The sequence below is a fragment of the Bufo bufo genome, chromosome 3, assembly GCF_905171765.1.
Source record: "Bufo bufo chromosome 3, aBufBuf1.1, whole genome shotgun sequence".
Lineage (NCBI taxonomy): Eukaryota > Metazoa > Chordata > Amphibia > Anura > Bufonidae > Bufo > Bufo bufo.
Genome location: NC_053391.1, coordinates 330,081,564 through 330,103,426, shown reverse-complemented (window position 1 = coordinate 330,103,426; position 21,863 = coordinate 330,081,564). Strand labels below are relative to the sequence as shown.

General features: G+C 43.9%; 1 protein-coding gene across 6 annotated transcripts in view; it reads right to left on the bottom strand.

Moving 5' to 3' along the window:
* MAP7D1 (MAP7 domain containing 1) overlaps window positions 1-21,863 on the bottom strand; it is a 90,501-nt gene that overhangs the window by 26,161 nt on the left and 42,477 nt on the right. For all 6 annotated transcript variants that reach the window (XM_040424409.1, XM_040424403.1, XM_040424404.1 and 3 more), the window contains exons 2-3: window positions 5,242-5,655; window positions 301-369 (exon numbers count right to left, since the gene is read on the bottom strand). In XM_040424409.1, the coding sequence (XP_040280343.1) occupies window positions 301-369; window positions 5,242-5,655 (483 nt within the window). The remainder of the gene's footprint in view (window positions 1-300; window positions 370-5,241; window positions 5,656-21,863) is intronic.

The following is a 21,863-nucleotide window of genomic DNA, read 5'->3' as shown; positions in this document are numbered from 1 at the left end:
GAGCCAACTTGCATTTATTTTGTATATAAAGAATAGTAGAACATCAAAGATGACTCTACGGTGAAGACACAAGTTCTCGGCTTCCTGATGTGTCTGGAAGAAGTGAAATATTTATGCTGCTTAGCCTCCACTGCAAATTAAATATTCATGAGTCTGACTTGTGAGATTTCCTGGCAAGGGCACATTTTAAGAGTTCTGGTGGGTGAGACAAAGCCTTGACACTGGGTTTATAAGAAGATAGTTGTTGTTAGATACTTGAACAACTAAAAGATCTACAACATGCAACCAAAAAAAACTTACCTAGATACTTGGCTCTTTCTTCCCTCCTTTCTTTTGCTTGCTTCTGCCGTTGCTCTGCTTTCTGTGTGTCTGTCAGGGAATTTAAATACAGATTCTAAGTACATTTAGATTATCTCTATATACCAAAGGTACTTTTACATGGACCTATTTAGCAGGCAATTATCAGGGAGGAACAAAATGTTCCCAATAATTGCCTGATCATGAGGAAGATGAGAGCTGCATTTACACAGGGACGAGCAACCACTGCAGAGATCACCTGTCTCCATACAGTTTCACTGTTTCTGGGCAGCAGATCACTGATCATAGAGGCCCATCTGCTGCCCAGAAACAGTGATTTTAGATGCCAACTGAAAGACACAATCGCCCAATGAATGAACATTGGCCAGATTGTCGGTCTGTGTAAAAAGACTATTATATCTTGGCATTCCATGGTCAAGGAAGGGCAACTCATCAAAATACACACTAAGGAAAAATATCTAATCATTAGGACATTAAAATCATACAATAAGTGAAACATAGAGCAAAGTTGTTTTTTTCCAACCATAAATGCATTCTTTAAAGCTGAATTCACACTGAATGCACAGGTAAAAGCTCACAGTGCACACGTCAATCGAACCCATAGGCTCACATATACTGAAAAAAGCCCAAAAGAGTGTCCTTTTGTGTTGGGAGAGGCTGGTATACATTCCTAAACTGTATGGAATAGGACAGGATGCTGCGTTATTCTATACAGAGGCATCCTGCAAAAAACATGTTGGGCTAAGGTTGACATATGCCACTGCACTGCAGTAAAGCCGCATACAACCAGGTAAGGCTAGTTTCACAAACTGTCTGCCGGAGCTCTCTGGATCCGGCATTGCCGGACAGTACTGGAATGCCCACAGCCCCATTAACTATAATGGGGTCCAGCTGAGATTTGGCCGCTACCCGCCAAGTATGCCGAGTCTCAGCTGTACAAGTGCAGCAAAACTAACCTAATCCTCTCAGCATATACCTCCAATTTACAATCATGGTGTGAATAGCCCATAACTATTGGTAATGGATACAACGCTAAAACATTACTGCAAGTTTATGTGCAAAAATAAAGGAGGTCAACAACCAAAGTGGAAATCCTGCTTTCTTCATCTCAAGCATTGTTTAAAAGCGCAAGTTCAGACTCTATGAGTCTACATGAATATATTAATGAAATGCATAAATAGTGACTCCCTAATGTATACCTGAAATATATGAGAAATACCTTCATTACCAGTTCTGTCACTAAGCATGCTGAACTGCAGACAATATAAATTATACTACTCACAAAAAGTTAGGGATATTTGGCTTGTGGGTGACATTTTAGGATAAACCTAAAATGCACTCTAACCTTTACAGGTGAGCTAAATGTGACCTTCGCTAAGCTTTTGAACGCACATCTCCAACTATTCAACGTTTTTTGCACAACCTGCTGTTCTCTAACAAGGAGATTAACGGCAAAATTCCCTACAGGTGTTTGATCCATGAATTGCCCAATAAATTTCCTGGTTCAATTACAATTGGTATTTAAACAGTCCTCCTCATCATGCTGTTCACATTTTTACATCCTGGGACTAAGACGACACCTAACAATTGATCAACAGTATCTCGCCATCGCGAGGCTTCAAGCAGGATGTTCTCAGACAGAAGTGGCCACTGAGCTTATAGTGTCACAAAGGGTCATCAGCAGGTTGCACCAGAGATAGAGAGACTGGATGAGTAACAGAAAGGCATAGAAGTGGACGTCCTTTGGCCACATCCCACACTGAGGACCGCTTCATTGTGAAGAATACGGAACCAGATGATGAATGCTACACAACTCCAGGAACATTTAAGGGAGATGAGAGGCATCCAAATGTCATGTTAGACCATTCAAACTGTTTACATAAGCGTTATCTGCTTGCCAGACAACCTGCAAGGGTACCTGACCACAGGAGTCATCTTGCATGGGCCAGGGAGCATCTACGCTGGATGAGGGATCAGTGGGCCTCAATGCTGTTCACTGAAGAAAGTCGCATCACGCTGAGCAGAAATAATGGCAGCCAACAATGTTGTAGACGTCAAAGAGAGCGTGGGCAGGTGTGTCTAGTCAATACAGAACTGCCCTACACTTTGTGAATGGTACAGTGACAAGCCCATACTTGAATAACATAATTAATCCAGTCATTGTGCCTCTGCATGAACAACACAGGCTTAATTTCATCTTCATGGACAACAATGCGCCAGCTTATCAAGGTTGCATCATTAGGGAATGGCTGCTGGACATGGGGACCTGAAATGGAGTGGCCTGCACTTTCTCCAGACCTGAATCTCATTGAAACCCTATGAGATTAGCCAAGTCATCATGTAGAGGCTGGTAACTCTTTACCCAGAACCTCAATGACCTGAGGGCCACACTTCAAGAAGAGTGGGATGCCATGCATCAGCAGACAAGTGGACTTATGAACAGTATGAGACGTCGTCAAGCTGTAATTGATGCTCACGGCCACATGACAAGTTATTGAGACATTGACATTTTTGTGGGGGTATACCCACCACTGGTGTTGGCTTTTGTTTCAATAAGTTGCTTGAGATGAGGAAATCACCATTGCATGCTTATACTTCAATGCCATACTTTCAGGATATAAAATCACTGTAGCGTGAACTTTTTACATTTTTAATAAATTTCACCTGAAAGCCAAATATCGTAGTGTATATGCCGTTAAACATGCAAATCCATCTCTAGTCAGTCTAGTCTATCAAATCCAGGTTGTAATTTGTGGAAGCCTTTATTCTGAAGCAGCAGGTGGGGATGGAATTTTTTTTAATTTGAAACATAGTAAGTACATCAGTTAAAGGGATTGTCTCTCCTCAGCACGTGGCATTTATCATGTAGAAGAAGTTAATACAAGGCACTTACTAATGTATTGTGATTGTCCATATTGCTTCCTTTCTTGGCTGGATTAACTTTTCCATCACGTTATATACTGCTCGTATCCAGGGGTTATGACCACCCTGTAATCCAGCAGTGGCCGTGCTTGCACACTACAGGTAAAGGTGCCGGCCTGGACTGTGGGAGTGCTCATAGGCTGGTGCATTTTTCTATAGTGTGCAAGCACATTAGTAAGTGCCTTGTAGTATCTTTGTCGTCTACATGTTAACTGCTATTTGCTGGTAAAAAAAAATTTTTTTATCATCTTTGAAAACCATTTTACACTTTTAAGGGGTTGGCCCATTTAACAAAAAAAAACAAACAAAACAAAAAAAAAAAAAAAAAAAAAGACAAATTTAGGGAAGGTCTTAAAATGACAAAAGAAGTGATGCTCACCAGGTCAGTCTTCTGCTCCAGTGCCAAGGCTCCAAGCCTTCCAAACACTCCAAACACTGCAGCCATGACATCATATTCTTGGCTGCTGCCAATCACTGGCCTCAGTGGTATATGGTACAAGACTTCTGAGGCCAATGATTGTTTGCAGTAATCATGTGCAGTATATAGGCATGCCGCCACTGCATTCAAGCAAACAAAGCCTGAATGTGTATGTGTATTCTATGAGGAGAATGGAGAAAACTGCATCAGACAATTCTAGCGGGGGCCTATCTCCCAGGAGCAAAAGGATCCAGCGAAAATATTCACTTCACATCATCTGTCCGGGGAGAGTCAGGAGCTCCCCACACACATTAAACTGTCAGCCGAACCCCTGTAAGGCAGCCTTAAAGGCTTCTCAGAATGCAAATCACAAGAGCAAAATCTCAGACACTGAGCTTGCAAAAATAAATGTGGTTCTATAGCCTGTACAACTGTGAATGCAGTTCTATAATACAGACGTGTAAAAGTGTGCTTAAAAGGTGAAAAAATATTTTATATCATATTTAAAGGGGTTGCGCAGCAATTTTTTTGTGCAAGTGGTGTTTTTCCACCAACATTGCCACTTTCCTGAAAAGGAGGGTGGAGAGGGCAGTAAGGAGGCAGGGCCAGCAGCCACATTTATCATCTTTTACACCAGTTTTCTGTTGTAAAAGAACACTGAAATCTATGCTAGTCATGGACTGGCGTAGATATTAGTATAGGGTTGGGCGATATCAAAAATATTCCCACTATAATGATATATCGCAATAAATACCCATCCAACAAGGAGACGTCATACTGTACGGGGGCCGGCCACAAGGAGACGTCATACTGTACGGGGGCCGGCCACAAGGAGACGTCATACTGTACGGGGGCCGGCCACAAGGAGACGTCATACTGTACGGGGGCCGGCCACAAGGAGACGTCATACTGTACGGGGGCCGGCCACAAGGAGAAGTCATACTGTACGGGGGGCCGCCACAGGGAGACATACTGTACGGGGGGCCACCACAGGGAGACATTATACTGTACGGGGGGCCGCCACAGGGAGACACACTGTACGGGGGGCCACCACAGGGAGACACACTGTACGGGGGGCCGCCACAGGGAGACACACTGTACGGGGGGCCGCCACAGGGAGACACACTGTACGGGGGGCCGCCACAGGGAGACACACTGTACGGGGGGCCGCCACAGGGAGACACACTGTACGGGGGGCCGCCACAGGGAGACACACTGTACGGGGGGCCGCCACAGGGAGACACACTGTACGGGGGGCCACCACAGGGAGACACACTGTACGGGGGGCCACCACAGGGAGACATACTGCACGGGGCCGCCACAGGGAGACATTATACTGTACGGGGCAGCCACAAGGAGACATTATACTGTACGGGGCAGCCACAAGGAGACATGCTCAGATGATGCCACTGTATCACCCATACTTGGTCCTAGATCAGAAGAAGATGGGCAACTAAAAACAGTAACACAAATATGCATTATAAACACAAAACTGCAATTTCTAAGTGGTTCAGTAGACACATGTTAATAGCGGACAACCACTCATGTGTCAGTGGACAATAAAGAAGGTATACGAGGCGCACCTAGTTTCTGTTTGGGAGTAATGGCTTGAGTAGGAGACTGGGCAGCAGAGGGAGAAGTCCCATCACATTTTACTATTTGCTGCTCCTTTGGAGAACTTGAACTCCCAGCTGCTTGTGATGTGCTTGGTCTTTCAGTCTGTAGTAAAGAACTGTGATCGGCAATGGGTAATCTTGGTCCCTCCTCAGCAGAAACACAAGAACTTTCTGTTTGTGAAGAGGTAGTGGGCCCTTCAGCCGACTGTTCTGTATGAAGTCCACAAGTCTGTTGTGAGAGGTGGCTCTTAGTCAAAGATGAAAAGCTGGCAGTTTCTTCTTCTGTCTTTGTGTTTGGCTGTCCACTTGGTAATCGAGAATTGGAACTGTGTGTCGTTTCTGCTGGTGGTTGTACATTTTCTTCTGTTGTTGATTCAACACCTATAAAATATACAGATATGAGTACTACGGTATATAATATTTGAACATCCATTAATGGGGTTTTCACAGGTGCAAATTATTGATGAGCTATCTAGAAGGACAGGTCATCAGTATCACAACACAGTAGGACTGTGCTGCTCGTGCAGTGCTGAGGCTCCTTCACTTTATAGATTTATCCGTCTACTTAGTAGCGGCGCTGCAGGATAGTGTCATCCATGGAAGCAGCAATACCACACAATACCAAGTTGACTAAATACCGATAGATGGACCAATGTAAAAAATTATGAGGCCGCAAAGATCAAACAATAATACAATAAACTGATTGGCAAAGTGCTGATAGTCAGTTGGGTCAAGAAACGTCACATTTTCAATGAAAACCAACATCCATCCCAAAAGAAATAACCTGCGAAAACTCCCTTTATTAGGCACTATGCAGTCTATACTGATGTTACAAGTGCATGGCGAGGGACAGATTTACTAATCCTGTTTAATATTTAGACAGTGTAAACTTAGACCCGACAGTCTAAACAGGCGCCAAATTTATCATAGTGACTCATGTTAGATGTTAAATTTGGTGCATCTTCAGCTAACTTTACATCAGCTGGCTTATAGTGATGAGCGAACTTCGGTTTTGGGTATATGGTGAATGGCGTTATGGATTTCATTACCACGGACCATAACGCGATTCAAGGACGGAATGCCTAATGGAATGCCTTTAGAGGACTCCCGCATAACGGAAACCGGATGGATTTGTTATGCTGGCCATAGACTTCTATTATGACGGAATGCCTCTAAAGGCATTCCGTCATGGAATTGCGTTATGGTCCGTGGTAACGGAATCCATAACGCAATTCAGCTCATCCCTACTGGCTTATTTTGGTCCAAAATTGTTTAAAAAAAATAACCTTGAAAAGCTTAAGAAATTGATTCAGAAATATTGGAAAACTTTCATTATATAGATGACATTTATTTATATTGATACAAGATATTGCTCCACGTACACTGTGCTAAACCAGGAGAACTGTACAGCAGACTTAACTATGCCTTATTATTCCAAAAAATCAATATGCAAGAAAAGAATAGAGACCAAGGCGCATTTGTTTATCCTGTTCTTGCATTATTAATTTATTCAATTTATATTTGAGTACTTAAAGGGTTGCTCCAGGATTTCTCTATTGATAGTCTATCCTCAGGATAGGTCCTACTCCTGGTACCGCTGGCATCGAAAACAGGTGCTGGATACCCACAGCTCTGTCCACTGTGTTGTGGATGGAGCTGGATACTACTTCCATTCACTTGGTGTAACATATAGGAAATGCATGTTTATTTGTATTATCCATGTCTTTCTCTGAACCTATATATGGACGTAGGATTGTATTCAATGGTCTAACTAACAGAATGAATTCTCCTAGCCTGAACCATTTTCATCAAACTGTATTGGCAAATTTCACAGATTCGCTTTTCTCTGTTTTCCAAGACTGTAGCCATGCAATTAATAGTTTATTAAAATTAGAAACACATGCATAGGGATTAATATTCCATTTGCCATTTCTGAGCTGGGTAGTTTGAAAATGGCGTTTATTATGGCATCCCACAGTAAATGGTACTTACTCCCATCGTATGACTGCAAGAAATCCAAGAGCCATTATTATTTCTCTGCTCAAACCTTTAACCCTTTCTACCCCAGGCCAGTTTTTACCTTCCTGCCCAGGTCATTTTTTGCAAATCCGACATGTGTCACTTTATGTGGTAATAACTTTGGAACACTTTTACTTATCCAAGCCATTCTGAGACTGTTTTCTCGTGACACATTGTACTTTAGGATAGTCATAAATTTGAGTCGATATATTTCATCTTTATTTATGAAAAAATCCCAAAGTTACCAAAAATTTTAAATAATTAGCAATTTTCTAAATTTTAATTTCTCTGAACGTGATACCTCATAAAATATTTATTACTTAACATTCCCCATATGTCTACTTTATGTTGGCATCATTTTGTAAATGTCATTTTATTTTTAGGACGTTAGAAGGCTTAGAATCTTAGAAGCAATTCTTAAAGTTTTTAAGAAAATTTCCAAAACCCACTTTTTAAGGACCAGTTCAGGTCTGAAGTCACTTTGTGGGGCTTACATAGTGGAAACCCCCATAAATTACCACATTGTAGAAACTATACCCCTCAAGCTACTCAAAACTGATTTTACAAACTTTGTTAACACTTTAGGTGTTCCACAAGAATTGAAGGAAAATGGAGATGAAATTTCAAAATTTCACTTTTTTGGCAGATTTTCCATTTTAATCCATTTTTTTTCTTTAACACATCAAGGCGATAAGGCTCTGCCCACAATCCCACAAGAGGGTCAGTCTAGGGCAGTCCAGGAGGTTCCTGAACACAGGATCGCTCCTATCGGGCGGCTATTCAGTTTTTTAGGCAGGGCACATGCAGTATAGGGCAAATCCAGGGATAGGCCCAAATCAATATACGACCAACCTGCCCAGATCCCAGTGTCCTCAAGCACTGACTGAGGAACAGGAACATCTCGGTAGAGTATACTTACTTGCCAGCAGCGCTGCCGGGCGCCCTCCCCTCCCCAGCCAGTGTTCACTCTTGTCTAAGCCGCAGATAGGAGCAGGAGGCTGCTGATTGGCCAGTATCAGCTAGCTGCCCTGCCATTGGTCCATCCTTTCACACCCCCTTCTCCCTGGAGCTGAACACAGCAGGAGGCAGGCGTTCTCACAGTGGATCATGTGACCATGAAGGAGCATGTGACCAGTGACGTCACAGACCTCCTTCTAACAAATCCATTCTAGCATCTACCCAGCATGTATGGCAGGACTCTGCTGAGCAAAGACCATGTGCCCAGGTGAGGTGACCACAGAATTGCCCTGGCATCTGTCTGCTGCTGGAAGCTCAATGTGGAGCTTTATGAATGTAAAAATTAATAGCCAAGAGGCTAAACAAAACCCTGCTTGTCTGCTTCTGACCCTAATCTTAACACATAACGTTCATTTGATTGCAATTTACTCTAACACCTAAAGGGATTTTTTAAAGCCTGCTCTTTCTCTAGATGACCTTATGCTGATAGTAGTGTTAATAGAGAAAGAGCAAGTTTAAAAAAAAAAAAACCCTTTAGGTGTTAAAACATAACTTATTTGATTGCTTGAACACCTAAAGGAAAACAAATTAAAAACCTGCTGTTTCTCAAGATGACCTTATGTTGATAGCAGTGGTAATAGAGTCTGAAAGGTCTATAGAAGCAGTTACCCTATTTTTACAGACCTTTGAGGCTCTATTAACACTACTGTCAACATAAGGTCATCTAGAGACACAGCAGGTTTTTAAAATGATTTCTCCTTTAGGTGTTACAGCAATCAAATGAAAGTTAAGTTATAACCCCTAAAGGAAAAACATAATTAAAAAAAGATGCTGTTTCTCTAAATGACCTGATGTTGACAGTAGTGTTAATAGAGTCTCAAAGGTTTGTAAAAATAGTGTACCTGCTTCTATAGACCTTTGAGACTCTATTACCACTACTTTTAGCATAAGATCATCTGGAGAAACATCAGGTTTTTTTAATTATTATTTTTTCTTTAGGTGTTAGAGCAACCAAAAGGAGGGGGAGAAATGTGACATGGGTGAGGATGGGATTACATGATGGGCCGGAGACAATGTCTGTAGTCTGTCTGTGCCATGGACGGGGAGAAATATGACATGGAGGGCTGATGGCTGACATGGGGGTCTGATCTGAGGCATTGGGGCTGTGCCTGAGAGCTGAGGTCTAATTAACATTGCGGGTCTGACCTGAGGTGGAATGAAAAATATTGTTTCCTATTATCCTCCTCTAAAACCTAGGTGCGTCTTATGGGCCGGTGCATCTTATAGGGCGAAAAATACGGTACTTGCTTGCTCCTCCTCCCAACCTCCCCTGCCCTTTGTGTACGCCGCGTGCCATGACGTCACGCGGAGGCATTTGGGTGAGTTCCCACACTTTTTTTCCCAGGACTTGACCCCTGATTATACACTACTTGTTTACAGGGGTTAGGACCAGCCTAACCACAAATCCAGCAGTGGTGGCTGTGCTTGGACACTGGAAAAGCGCTGGCCTATGTAACTTTGTCTACATAATAAAAAGTGAACACCAAAAACAGCCAGTCCGGATAATAAATACCTTTATTCATATATATACATAAAACACAGTAAAAATCTGTTGGTGGTACGACTACACATAGGACAAGAAAATTGCCGCACAGGAGATAACCAGAAATGACAATAAATGTGCAATGGTATAGTAAGGACCAGCACTCGCTTCAGTAATAATTTCAAATAGATTTAATGGTCACATACAAATGATAAGTGACGCGTGCGTTTCGGCTACTGTGAGCCTTTGTCAAATAGACATAAATGTGCAATAGACATAAATAGAAAAAAGGGGTCACCGTACTACATATCATAAATGCATTGTATAAAGTGCAAAATGCCAGACTGCGGGTAAACAGTACCAAACCACCAAATCTCTACATAACCATCAGTATACCTGTAACCAACGTCTGGATCTCCCTCCTCTCGATGCGCGTTTCGCCTAATGCTTCATCAGGGGCAGTGCCCTAGCCTGTAAAATGGCCCATCAGAGCCGGTGACGTCCCCGAACACACTGCTGGGCGGAAGCCTCTGCCCGGCAGTGTTGTTATTGTAAATAAAAATCATAAGATGCTCCGATGCTAACATCAGGGGGGCTGCCTGGGTGAAATTCTGTGTATGTCCAGGTTCAAACCCTTTAAAGCTTGTGGATACACTGTATGTGTTTTTCTGTCCATATCTACAAAAGGCCTGTAATATAAAGGGTTTAAAAAATAAAAAACTGTGATGTAGTTATAAGGGTCATAACAGCTGCAACCAGGCCCTTCTCACCACTCAAATGCTGATCGGGCAGAGCTCTCCTAAAACACTCTGCCTGATCATACAGAAAACTAACTGTACAGCTGCACAGTCCTCTATATCCCCCCTGACCTAGATGGAAGAGTCTCCAGGTCCCTCATTGCCCCACTTACTGGCTACGATGGTGGTCGTGGTTACATGGCGGCAATGGCTAGCCCATGTTAACAAGCTGTGCCGGAGAGGGGTGGCAAGCAGAGCCCATCAGCATTCAGCTAATAAGCCCCAACCACAAAAATAGCTATGTTTCGTTTCAGTTGCAGCAGAAGAGGAAGAAGTACAATGTATGAAAAAAACTCAATAGTAATTAAAAAAAATACATACACTGAACACAAAGAATCAATGCACTGATGGATGTTACAAGCTATCTGCAATACTGATAATGACTGGCTCCAAAAACAGATGGAACCGAAACATAGAAAAAGTAACAAGCAGCGGCTACACGAGTTAACATTTACCAGCAGGCAGCCATTCTGGATTATTTTTCGACTGTATAGACTATTTCATATCAGCTTCATTTGACAGTAGAATACATTTAGAAGAAGGTGCTGTCTAGAGGTACCACCGACCACTATTTATACGTGTTCTTTGGAGGAAGACATGCATGTCAAAATAAGACCTCATTCATTAGTCTCTAGTTTTTAATCTGGAAGGAGCTGTAAGTGGGGCAGTCTATGAAAAGATTTGGATGTACAGTATGGCCATCTCAATAGTCTCTACAGTATGCCAATGGAGCCTGTTATTTCAATATGTACTGATGCATGCTTGAGCCTGGCATGTGGGGGAACTACTCCAAAACTCTCATACTTCTGTGAAATTTTACACTAGGTTTCTAGACCAACAAATAACTGGAACCATCAGAAACTTTGAGTCACTTTTTGGTGTGGACAAAGTCATTTACCATCATTCACAGGGGATATCTCCCTGGCACAGAGTCTCCCAACTAGCGAACTGCCAAGAGCATGGCTACAGGGTGAAAACTGATTGACTCCGATTCAGTTGCGTTTGATAATGTTTGTCATTGGTGCTGTGAAATGCTCGCATATCTGGTGGCACAGTTCCATCTGTGTCACCAATCTATGGCAGGCACTTTTACTACACATATCATGAAGAATACAAGTTATTGTCTCTAGCATGTCCCAATCCCTTAAAACATAGAAATATATCAGTAGTAATGAGTAGATAGCAGTCCTTCACGTTCTTCTGTCCTTTTCATTAGCGAGCTATCCATGCGACCCATCCCATCAGGAATGATCAAGCTGCAGAATATTTTTAGTTCTTCTGGAGCAGGAAGAGAACAAATGTGTTATAACCAGAGTCCTAACCTCAGCGCAAGAAATCCCATGAGTCATACTGGAAGATGGCAGGAGTGATTCAAAGGTTTCCATATTCCATCATTCCATATACTGTACTTCCATATTTAATGTATATCTGGAGCAGAGAATTGACTTCCCCATTAGTGTCATCAATGTGGCTCATTCTATACCATTTACAAATTAAACAAGGTCGTCAAATTTATTTATTTTTCAGAAATAAACCATTTGCCTACAATGACCTCCCGAAATCTTTCATGCTAACCTTGTGTTTCTCCCTTGGATTCTATAGGAGAGGTCTTCCAGTGGTACTCTGTTAGCCATGCTCCGCTAGGTCTCTATACCACCACTATTTCTATCAGGGCCATCCTCACTACACAAGGCATATGCGGTATACAGCACTGTGCACAAAGTTCCTGGCTTTGTACAGCCGCCCCTCAGCTGCGTGACGGCAGCAGCCCAGTACACAGGAGACTACACAATACTGATGCCCTATCCTTACCACCACTCAGCTGTGTGACAGCAGCAGCCCAGTACACAGGAGACTACACAATACTGATGCCCTATCCTTACCACCACTCAGCTGTGTGACAGCAGCAGCCCAGTACACAGAAGACTACACAATATTGATGGCCTATCCTTACCACCACTCAGCTGTGTGACAGCAGCAGCCCAGTACACAGGAGACTACACAATACTGATGCCCTATCCTTACCACCACTCAGCTGTGTGACAGCAGCAGCCCAGTACACAGGAGACTACACAATACTGATGCCCTATCCTTACCACCACTCAGCTGTGTGACAGCAGCAGCCCAGTACACAGGAGACTACACAATACTGATGCCCTATCCTTACCACCACTCAGCTGTGTGACAGCAGCAGCCCAGTACACAGGAGACTACACAATACTGATGCCCTATCCTTACCACCACTCAGCTGTGTGACAGCAGCAGCCCAGTACACAGGAGACTACACAATACTGATGCCCTATCCTTACCACCACTCAGCTGTGTGACGGCAGCAGCCCAGTACACAGGAGACTACACAATATTGATGGCCTATCCTTACCACCACTCAGCTGTGTGACAGCAGCAGCCCAGTACACAGGAGACTACACAATACTGATGCCCTATCCTTACCACCACTCAGCTGTGTGACAGCAGCAGCCCAGTACACAGGAGACTACACAATACTGATGCCCTATCCTTACCACCACTCAGCTGTGTGACAGCAGCAGCCCAGTACACAGGAGACTACACAATATTGATGGCCTATCCTTACCGCCACTCAGCTGTGTGACAGCAGCAGCCCAGTACACAGGAGACTACACAATATTGATGGCCTATCCTTACCGCCACTCAGCTGTGACAGCAGCAGCCCAGTACACAGGAGACTACACAATATTGATGGCCTATCCTTACCGCCACTCAGCTGTGACAGCAGCAGCCCAGTACACAGGAGACTACACAATATTGATGGCCTATCCTTACCGCCACTCAGCTGTGACAGCAGCAGCCCAGTACACAGGAGACTACACAATATTGATGGCCTATCCTTACCGCCACTCAGCTATGTGACAGCAGCAGCCCAGTACACAGAAGACTACACAATATTGATGGCCTATCCTTACTGCCACTCAGCTGTGACAGCAGCAGCCCAGTACACAGAAGACTACACAATATTGATGGCCTATCCTTACCGCCACTCAGCTGTGACAGCAGCAGCCCAGTACACAGAAGACTACACAATATTGATGGCCTATCCTTACCACCACTCAGCTGTGTGACAGCAGCAGCCCAGTACACAGAAGACTACACAATATTGATGGCCTATCCTTACCGCCACTCAGCTGTGTGACAGCAGCAGCCCTGTACACAGGAGACTACACAATATTGATGGCCTATCCTTACCGCCACTCAGCTGTGACAGCAGCAGCCCAGTACACAGGAGACTACACAATATTGATGGCCTATCCTTACCGCCACTCAGCTATGTGACAACAGCAGCCCAGTACACAGAAGACTACACAATATTGATGGCCTATCCTTACCGCCACTCAGCTGTGACAGCAGCAGCCCAGTACACAGGAGACTACACAATACTGATGCCCTATCCTTACCACCACTCAGCTGTGTGACAGCAGCAGCCCAGTACACAGAAGACTACACAATATTGATGGCCTATCCTTACCGCCACTCAGCTGTGTGACAGCAGCAGCCGAGTACACAGGAGACTACACAATATTGATGGCCTATCCTTACCGCCACTCAGCTGTGACAGCAGCAGCCCAGTACACAGGAGACTACACAATATTGATGGCCTATCCTTACCGCCACTCAGCTATGTGACAGCAGCAGCCCAGTACACAGAAGACTACACAATATTGATGGCCTATCCTTACCGCCACTCAGCTGTGACAGCAGCAGCCCAGTACACAGGAGACTACACAATACTGATGCCCTATCCTTACCACCACTCAGCTGTGTGACAGCAGCAACCCAGTACACAGAAGACTACACAATATTGATGGCCTATCCTTACCGCCACTCAGCTGTGACAGCAGCAGCCCAGTACACAGGAGACTACACAATACTGATGCCCTATCCTTACCACCACTCAGCTGTGTGACAGCAGCAGCCCAGTACACAGGAGACTACACAATATTGATGGCCTATCCTTACTGCCACTCAGCTGTGTGACAGCAGCAGCCCAGTACACAGGAGACTACACAATATTGACGGCCTATCCTTACTGCCACTCAGCTATGTGACAGCAGCAGCCCAGTACACAGAAGACTACACAATATTGATGGCCTATCCTTACTATAAGCCATCAATACCAGATCAGCGCAGGTCCAAATCTCAGAACCCGTGCCAGTCATCATATAAAGGGGCCACAGCGCTCATGTGTGCAATGCGGCCTCTTCTTCGCTTACATTGCTCCATACAGCTGCGTGCTATACATTTAGTAGCATATATTGTAGCCTTGGAATGCACACGGCTGGTATCCATGTTTTGCGGATCCGCAATTTGTGGACCGCAAAACTCTTGTGGACTTCTGAATGGACCCTAAGGGTACTTTCACACTTGCGTTGTTAAGATCTGGCAGGCAGTTCCGTCGCCGGAACTGCCTGCCAGATCCAGAAATCAGTGTGCAAACGGATAGCATTTGTAGACGGATCCATCTAACAAATGCATTGAAACACCGGATCCATCTCTCCAGTGTCATCCGGAAAAACTGATCCAGTATTTATTTTTTGGCATTTTTAAAGGCCTGTGCATCCGTTTTGCCGGAACACTTGGTGCCGGCATTAATGCATTTCAATGGAAAATAATGCTGGATCCGGTATTGTTCTTTTTCGGTATTGAGCCCCTAGGACGGAACTCAATACCGGAAAAGAATAACGCTAGTGTGGAAATACCCTTAGAGTGATAACCTGACTGACTAACCAGAAATGTTAATTTGCCAGTTTTAAAGCATGGAGGCCCCTTCATCAGACAAGCTGCCAAATGAATACGTGAAACAAGATTCCACCATTCAAATTACATTACCCAGAGACATTATAGAAGTAGCAGGTCAAAGCTAATGTATCACATATATATTTTTTATCAATTAAAACCAGATGGTAATACATTCATATTTTTTTGATTGTACTTTTTTTTTCTATTTTCTGTACATGATTATGAGGGCAACCTTACCGCCTGAACTGCAGTTAACAGCAATTAGAATACAATGTACAATCAGATAAAAAGAAGGTGTTACTATCTGGTTTTAATTTATATAAAAATATATGTGATACATTATATAAGTGATTCTATTCTGTAGAGATGACTCTTCAGCAGTCATCTCATTATCATCACTGGCAGGATTACAATGACAGGTAATACCTATAAATAGGTAACACAAGATGCACAGTACGCAATGCCACGGCTCATCTATTCTCTCTACTATGCAGTGACCTCTTCACAGGCACCAAAGCCTGCTTAGAAAACTCCCATAGAAGTGAATGAATCTCTCCTGTTTATTGTTTCCTATGATCCATCTGGCTGCATGGTAGTGAGAAAAAAGCAGACGTTACCATTTTACTACAATAAATCTGTTATTAAATTATTGGCCGTTTATGAAGGAGTCGGAATGAGATAAAAAGAAGTGAGTTGGAGAGAGAACTGTGGCTGACTGTTATTATATACAGGGGAATTTATTATTCCGCCCACAGCAGTTTTCTGCCTTAAAAAAAAGTCATAAACCCTGTATTTGCGACTTTTTAAACACCATTGCACCTAAAGGTGCAAGTGGCATATATGCCGCCCTTGCCACTTTCCTGGTATAAAAGACAACTAAAATCTACGGCAGCACAGAGCGGTCACAGATTTCAGTCCAGACGCACGGACTAACAGAGGATCTAACTAATTTATGATTCAGCAAAATGTGAAATTTATACATTTAAGGCTCTTCTCTTTCTGACTTCATAGGGGGACGGTGATCGCAGACATTTAACCACTCCACTCCTAAAATCCAGGAGTGTGCACTTTCTGGGTTGGAATGTCATCCCATCGCCGAGATCAGAGAAGGCGTTCCTTAGTAGTAATAGGCCTGAACCAGGCCTATATGTGGTATATTACAATGCAGGCCTACAGGTGGTAGCATTGCACAGGAATATAGTGAATTTTTCTATTCAGTAATAAAATAAATTCCATAACCAAATAGAAATGGCAATCTAATGAGTGCATGTCAAGGTTCCCTTGGGGCCTAAAAAAATAAAAAAGTTTTTAAACATAAAAAGTGATCAAAAAGTCATACACACCCCAAAATGTTATCAATAAAAACTATAGATCGGCCCACAAAAAAATAAGCCCTCACACAGCTCCGTAGACATAGGGGTCAGAACATAAATTTTTTCTAAAGTTTCAAAAAAAATTCAGTATTAAAACAAAAATACTCGGAGAATGAAGATAACACCATGAAAACAAAACCCGAAACGTCCCATGTGTTCCTTGTCTTTATTTTAATGTTATGTTGCCCAGCATAACGTCCCTACAACTATAGCATGCATGGGATGCATATACAGTATCTCACAAAAGTGAGTACACCCCTCACATTTTTGTAAATATTTTATTAGATCTTTTCATGGGACAACACTGAAGATATGACACTTTGATACGATGTAAAGTAGTCAGTGTACAGCTTGTATAACAGTGTAAATGTGGTGTTCCCTCAAAATAACTCAACACACAGACTTTAGTGTCTAAACCGCTGGCAACAAAAGTGAGTACACCCCTAAGTGAAAACGGCCAAATTGTGCCTAAAGTGCCAATATTTTGTGTGGCCACCATTATTTTCCAGCACTGACTTAATACTCTTGGGCATAGAGTTCACTACAGCTTTACAGGTTGCCACTGGAATCCTCTTCCACTCCCCCATGACGACATCACAGAGCTGGTGGACCTTACAGGCCTTGTGCTCCTCCATCTTCCGTTTGAGGATTGCCCAATAGAGTTTAGGTCTGGGGACATGTTTGGCAGTCCAGCACCTTTACCCTCAGTTTCTTTAGAAAAGGCAGTGGTCGTCTTAGAAATGTGCTTGGGGTCATTCTGTTGGAATACTGCCCTGTGGCCCAGTTTCCGAAGGGAGGGGATCGTGCTCTGCTTCGGTATGTCACAGAAGAGGTTGGCATTCATGGTTCCCTCAATGAACTGTAGCTCCTCACAGCCGGCAGCACTCATGCAGCCCCAAACCATGACACTCCCACCATCATGCTTGACTGTAGGCAAGACACACTTGTCTTTGTACTCCTCACCTGGTTGCTGCCACACACTTGACACCATCTGAACAAAAAAAGTTTATCTTGGTCTCATCAGACCACAGGACATGGTTCCAGTAATCCATGTCCTTAGTCTGCTTGTCTTCAGCAAACTGTTTGCAGAGTTTCTTGTGTATCATCTTTAGAAGAGGCTTCCTTCTGGGACGACAGCCATGCAGACCAATTTGATGCAGTGTGCGGCGTATGTTCCGAGCACTGACAGGCTGACCCCCCACCCCTTTAACCTCTGCAGCAATGCTGGCAGCACTCATATGTCTATTTTGAAAAGTCAACCTCTGGATATGACGCTGAGCACGTGCACTCTACTTCTTCAGTTGACCATGGCGAGGCCTGTTCTGAGTAGAACCTGTCTTGTTAAACCACTGTATGGTCTTGGCCACCGTGCTGCAGCTCAGTTTCAGGGTGTTGGCAATCTTCTTATAGTCTAGGCCACCTTTATGTAGAGCAACAACTCTTTTTTGAGATCCTCAGAGAGTTCTTTGCCATGAGATGCCATGTTGAACTTCCAGTGACCAGTATGAGAGAGTGGGAGAGAGATAACACCGAATGTAACAGACCTGCTCCCCATTCCCACCTGAGACCTTCTAACACTAACGAGTCACATGACACTGGGGATTGAAAATGGCTAATTGGCTACAATTTGCCCATGATTACTTAGGGGTGTACTCACTTTTGTTGCCAGCGGTTTAGACATGAATGGCTGTGTGTTGACTTATTTTGAGGGCAAACCAAATTTATAGTTATACAAGCTGTACACTGAATAAAAAAAAAAAAAAAGTTTTAGCGAGGTCACCTCCAATGTCCTATATTGCGGTGCACGGGGCGGACATAAGCCAGTCCAAATGTAGATCCACATGCATAGAAAAGAAGCTCCAGCACCAGGCGTAGATGTTTCAACAATCCCGAACTTTATTCACCAACATATTCCAAAATAGGTACAACAGACAGTGGCACTGGTACCCACTTACTCCCAGTAGATCTACGCGTTTCGAACAGTGGTGTTCTTAGTCAGGATCATGACTAAAAACACCACTGTTCGAAACGCGTAGATCAACTGGGAGTAAGTGGGTACCAGTGCCACTGTCTGTTGTACCTATTTTGGAATATGTTGGTGAATAAAGATCGGGATTGTTGAAACGTCTACGCCTGGTGCTGGAGCTTCTTTTCTATGCATGTGGATGTACACTGAATACTTTACATTGTATCAAAGTGTCATATCTTCAGTGTTGTCCAATGAAAGGATATGATAACATATTGACAAAAATGTGAGGTGTACTCAGTTTTGTGAGATACTGTACATAAAAAAAAGTTAGCCTCAATAATGTGTACTAGATAAAATAGTAAACCGAGATCTGGTAAGGTACAGATCAATTTTCCTAGTGTTTAATATTCAGGACAGGAGAGCTGTTAACTGATTAATGTACTATTTGAGTGAGTGTAAAGGTGATGTGCCTACCTCTGCTTTTATTCAAGCAGTCATGTATCCTGCCCCTCCCCCATAGCTATGGGAAGTACCCCTGATCACCCAGCTGCCCTCTTTGCATTCTCCTCTACAGCTGCTCCCTCCAGGACTGCCAGTAATGCCGCACCTGTTAGCTGAAGGACTGTCTGGGGCTCAGCCCTGGCCATGGTGCCAGCTGCCAACCTACAGGGACTCTCCCCTACATCTATACATTTATTTTATATACGTAATAGTGTTGAGCGAAGGGAGCTTCGGATGCTGCGTTGAAAACTTCGGAATAATACTGTATGGAGATCTGTCTCTGTACAGTATTAGAATGTATGGGCTCTGATGAGCCGAAGTAAGTTATTCACAAAGTCACGCTTGACTTCGGGAACAACTAAACTTTCGGCTCATCGGAGCCCATACATTCTAATACTGTACAGAGACAGATCTCTGTACAATATTATTCCGAAGTTTTGAACAAAATACGGAACGCACATCTCCATTGTCCGTGTTTTGCGGATCCACGGATACGTGGATCCGCAAAACACACACGGACGTGTGAATGGACCCTTAAAGGGGTTGTTCCGCATTTTTTATATTAATGACATATCCTCAGGATAGGTCGCCAATATCAGTTCGGCAGGGCTCAGACTCCTGGCGCCCCGACGATCAGCTGTTTGAAGAGAGCAGTAATTCAAATACATAATACGTACAGTAGGCCTACATAATGGACTTTTTTGTCTGGTAAAAAGACAGGATCCTGAATGAAAACTGAATAGACTCCATTATAGTCAATGGAGTCTGTTCCGCATCGTTTGGGTCAGTTACTGGATGTGCCCGATCCGGCACTTCAGCTCTAATGGAGCAGAACAATAGAAATAAATAGCAGCGTTGTGAAGAAGGCAATCTGCAGACACAGACTGATATACTGAGAGGCTGGTTTCACACTAGCGCTAGACATCTCCGGCATTGCCAGAACCTACCTGATACATGTCTGCCCCCTTAGATCTGGCCACAACCCGGCAAATATGTGCATAATGACCCCTTATGTGGTTTGCAAGGTTTCAGCAATTTCAAACTGTGATTTTTTTTTATCTCTTTTGTCAGTGCAAATGTACAGGTCATTAGCAGTCGTGAAAATACACTACAGGGTATGGCACATACTGCAAGCATGATTCAGCCTTCACTACTGGTTTTATACAGGGGGCATATACTTCGGTATCTCACACTCCGTGCCCCCATGGTACTTGGAGTCAGATGACATAAGAACCCAGGCAGTCTGACCTTGCAAAGCTTCCAGCTGCTAGAAGCCATCAAGACCGGGAAGGCTCCACAGAGCGAGCCCTTTCCATTTACCACATAGCTATGATCACCAACCCCAGGAAGGCTGACAGTTGCTGCACAAATGATCAGTATGAAAATCCTCCACAGACAGAATCATCAGAAGCTGGAAGATAGGAAAGATCTCATGCCAGTGTCACGTAAAGGTTTTCAGAAATGAAAAGCTGGAACAGGTTCAGAAGTGGACGTCCATCAAGATCTACTGGATCACAGTGCCCTGATCCTCATGACCAGAGTACACCAGTGTAGACACAATGACGCACAGCTTCTAACGTTTGGCACCACATGAAATGAAGTTATGTGCCATCTAGTTATAAAGGGTGTGGTGGGACAGCTGCATGTAATGTCCTGTGTTACGCCAAGAAGGGCACACACGAAGACTTCACATACAAGACAATTTCCTAGCATGGGCCATATTTTATAAGGGTTGGCTGGTGGCATTTTGGGTTACACAAGTGAACATCTCCTTTTAGAAAGCGTCAGACATGTCAGAGACTTACAGGAGTGCCTCAGCCATGGTAACTGGTGTGAGGGCCACTGAGGTGAGCAAATGTCATCCTTTTCGTGGGTAACAAGGTGGTGGCTTTCTGCTATGTAGTACTTTTACCAGGGATCAACATTGTGTAGAAGATTTATGGTGCTCTAGATCACCCCAAGGGGCCCCATGACAACTGTGCTTTGGGGCCCTTTGAATACTAGTTATGCCCCAGGAGACATGTTCGAAGCTAAAAGAAGGGAGACGGCACATGCCCACTGCACGCACCATCTCATCATACAGCTGACTGAGGAGGGGTGTCGGATCCCTGCCGATCTGATAAGCAATACATATCACTGCTGAGGCCTGTGATTGGCTGTAGTGGTCAAGGGGCCCAGCCCCCTTTTGTCCCACGAGGACCGGGAGCAGCAGTCCGACTACTGACAGACGAGTCTTCTTTTTTATTTTCAGGGGCACAGGTTGATAGCATAGGGGTTCTAGGCTACATAGCCGGATTAGAATGAAGGGTCCCAGATGCTCTCTCGAGTGTTGTGCCATTTCCTGTTATCGACAGCCTGGCTATGGGAGGTAATGGGCAATAATGTACACACATGTTAAAGGGGTGTTCCAGCTATACAAGAATAGTTGGCAGTGTGTCATAATACATACGACACAGATATATTTTCTGCTTGGATCTGCTGCATTGCTTCCGGCTCTTGTCTCAACGCGCAGAAAATTCCTCAAAATGCACTCAATCACTGGCAGAGGTGGGTTCCTATGGTGACTAAGTGGGCATTTCGAGGCATTCCCTGCGTGTCAAGATGGGAGGCAAAAGAGACCCAGGCAGCAGAGGTATGGCTTGTTTAATCTTTTCACG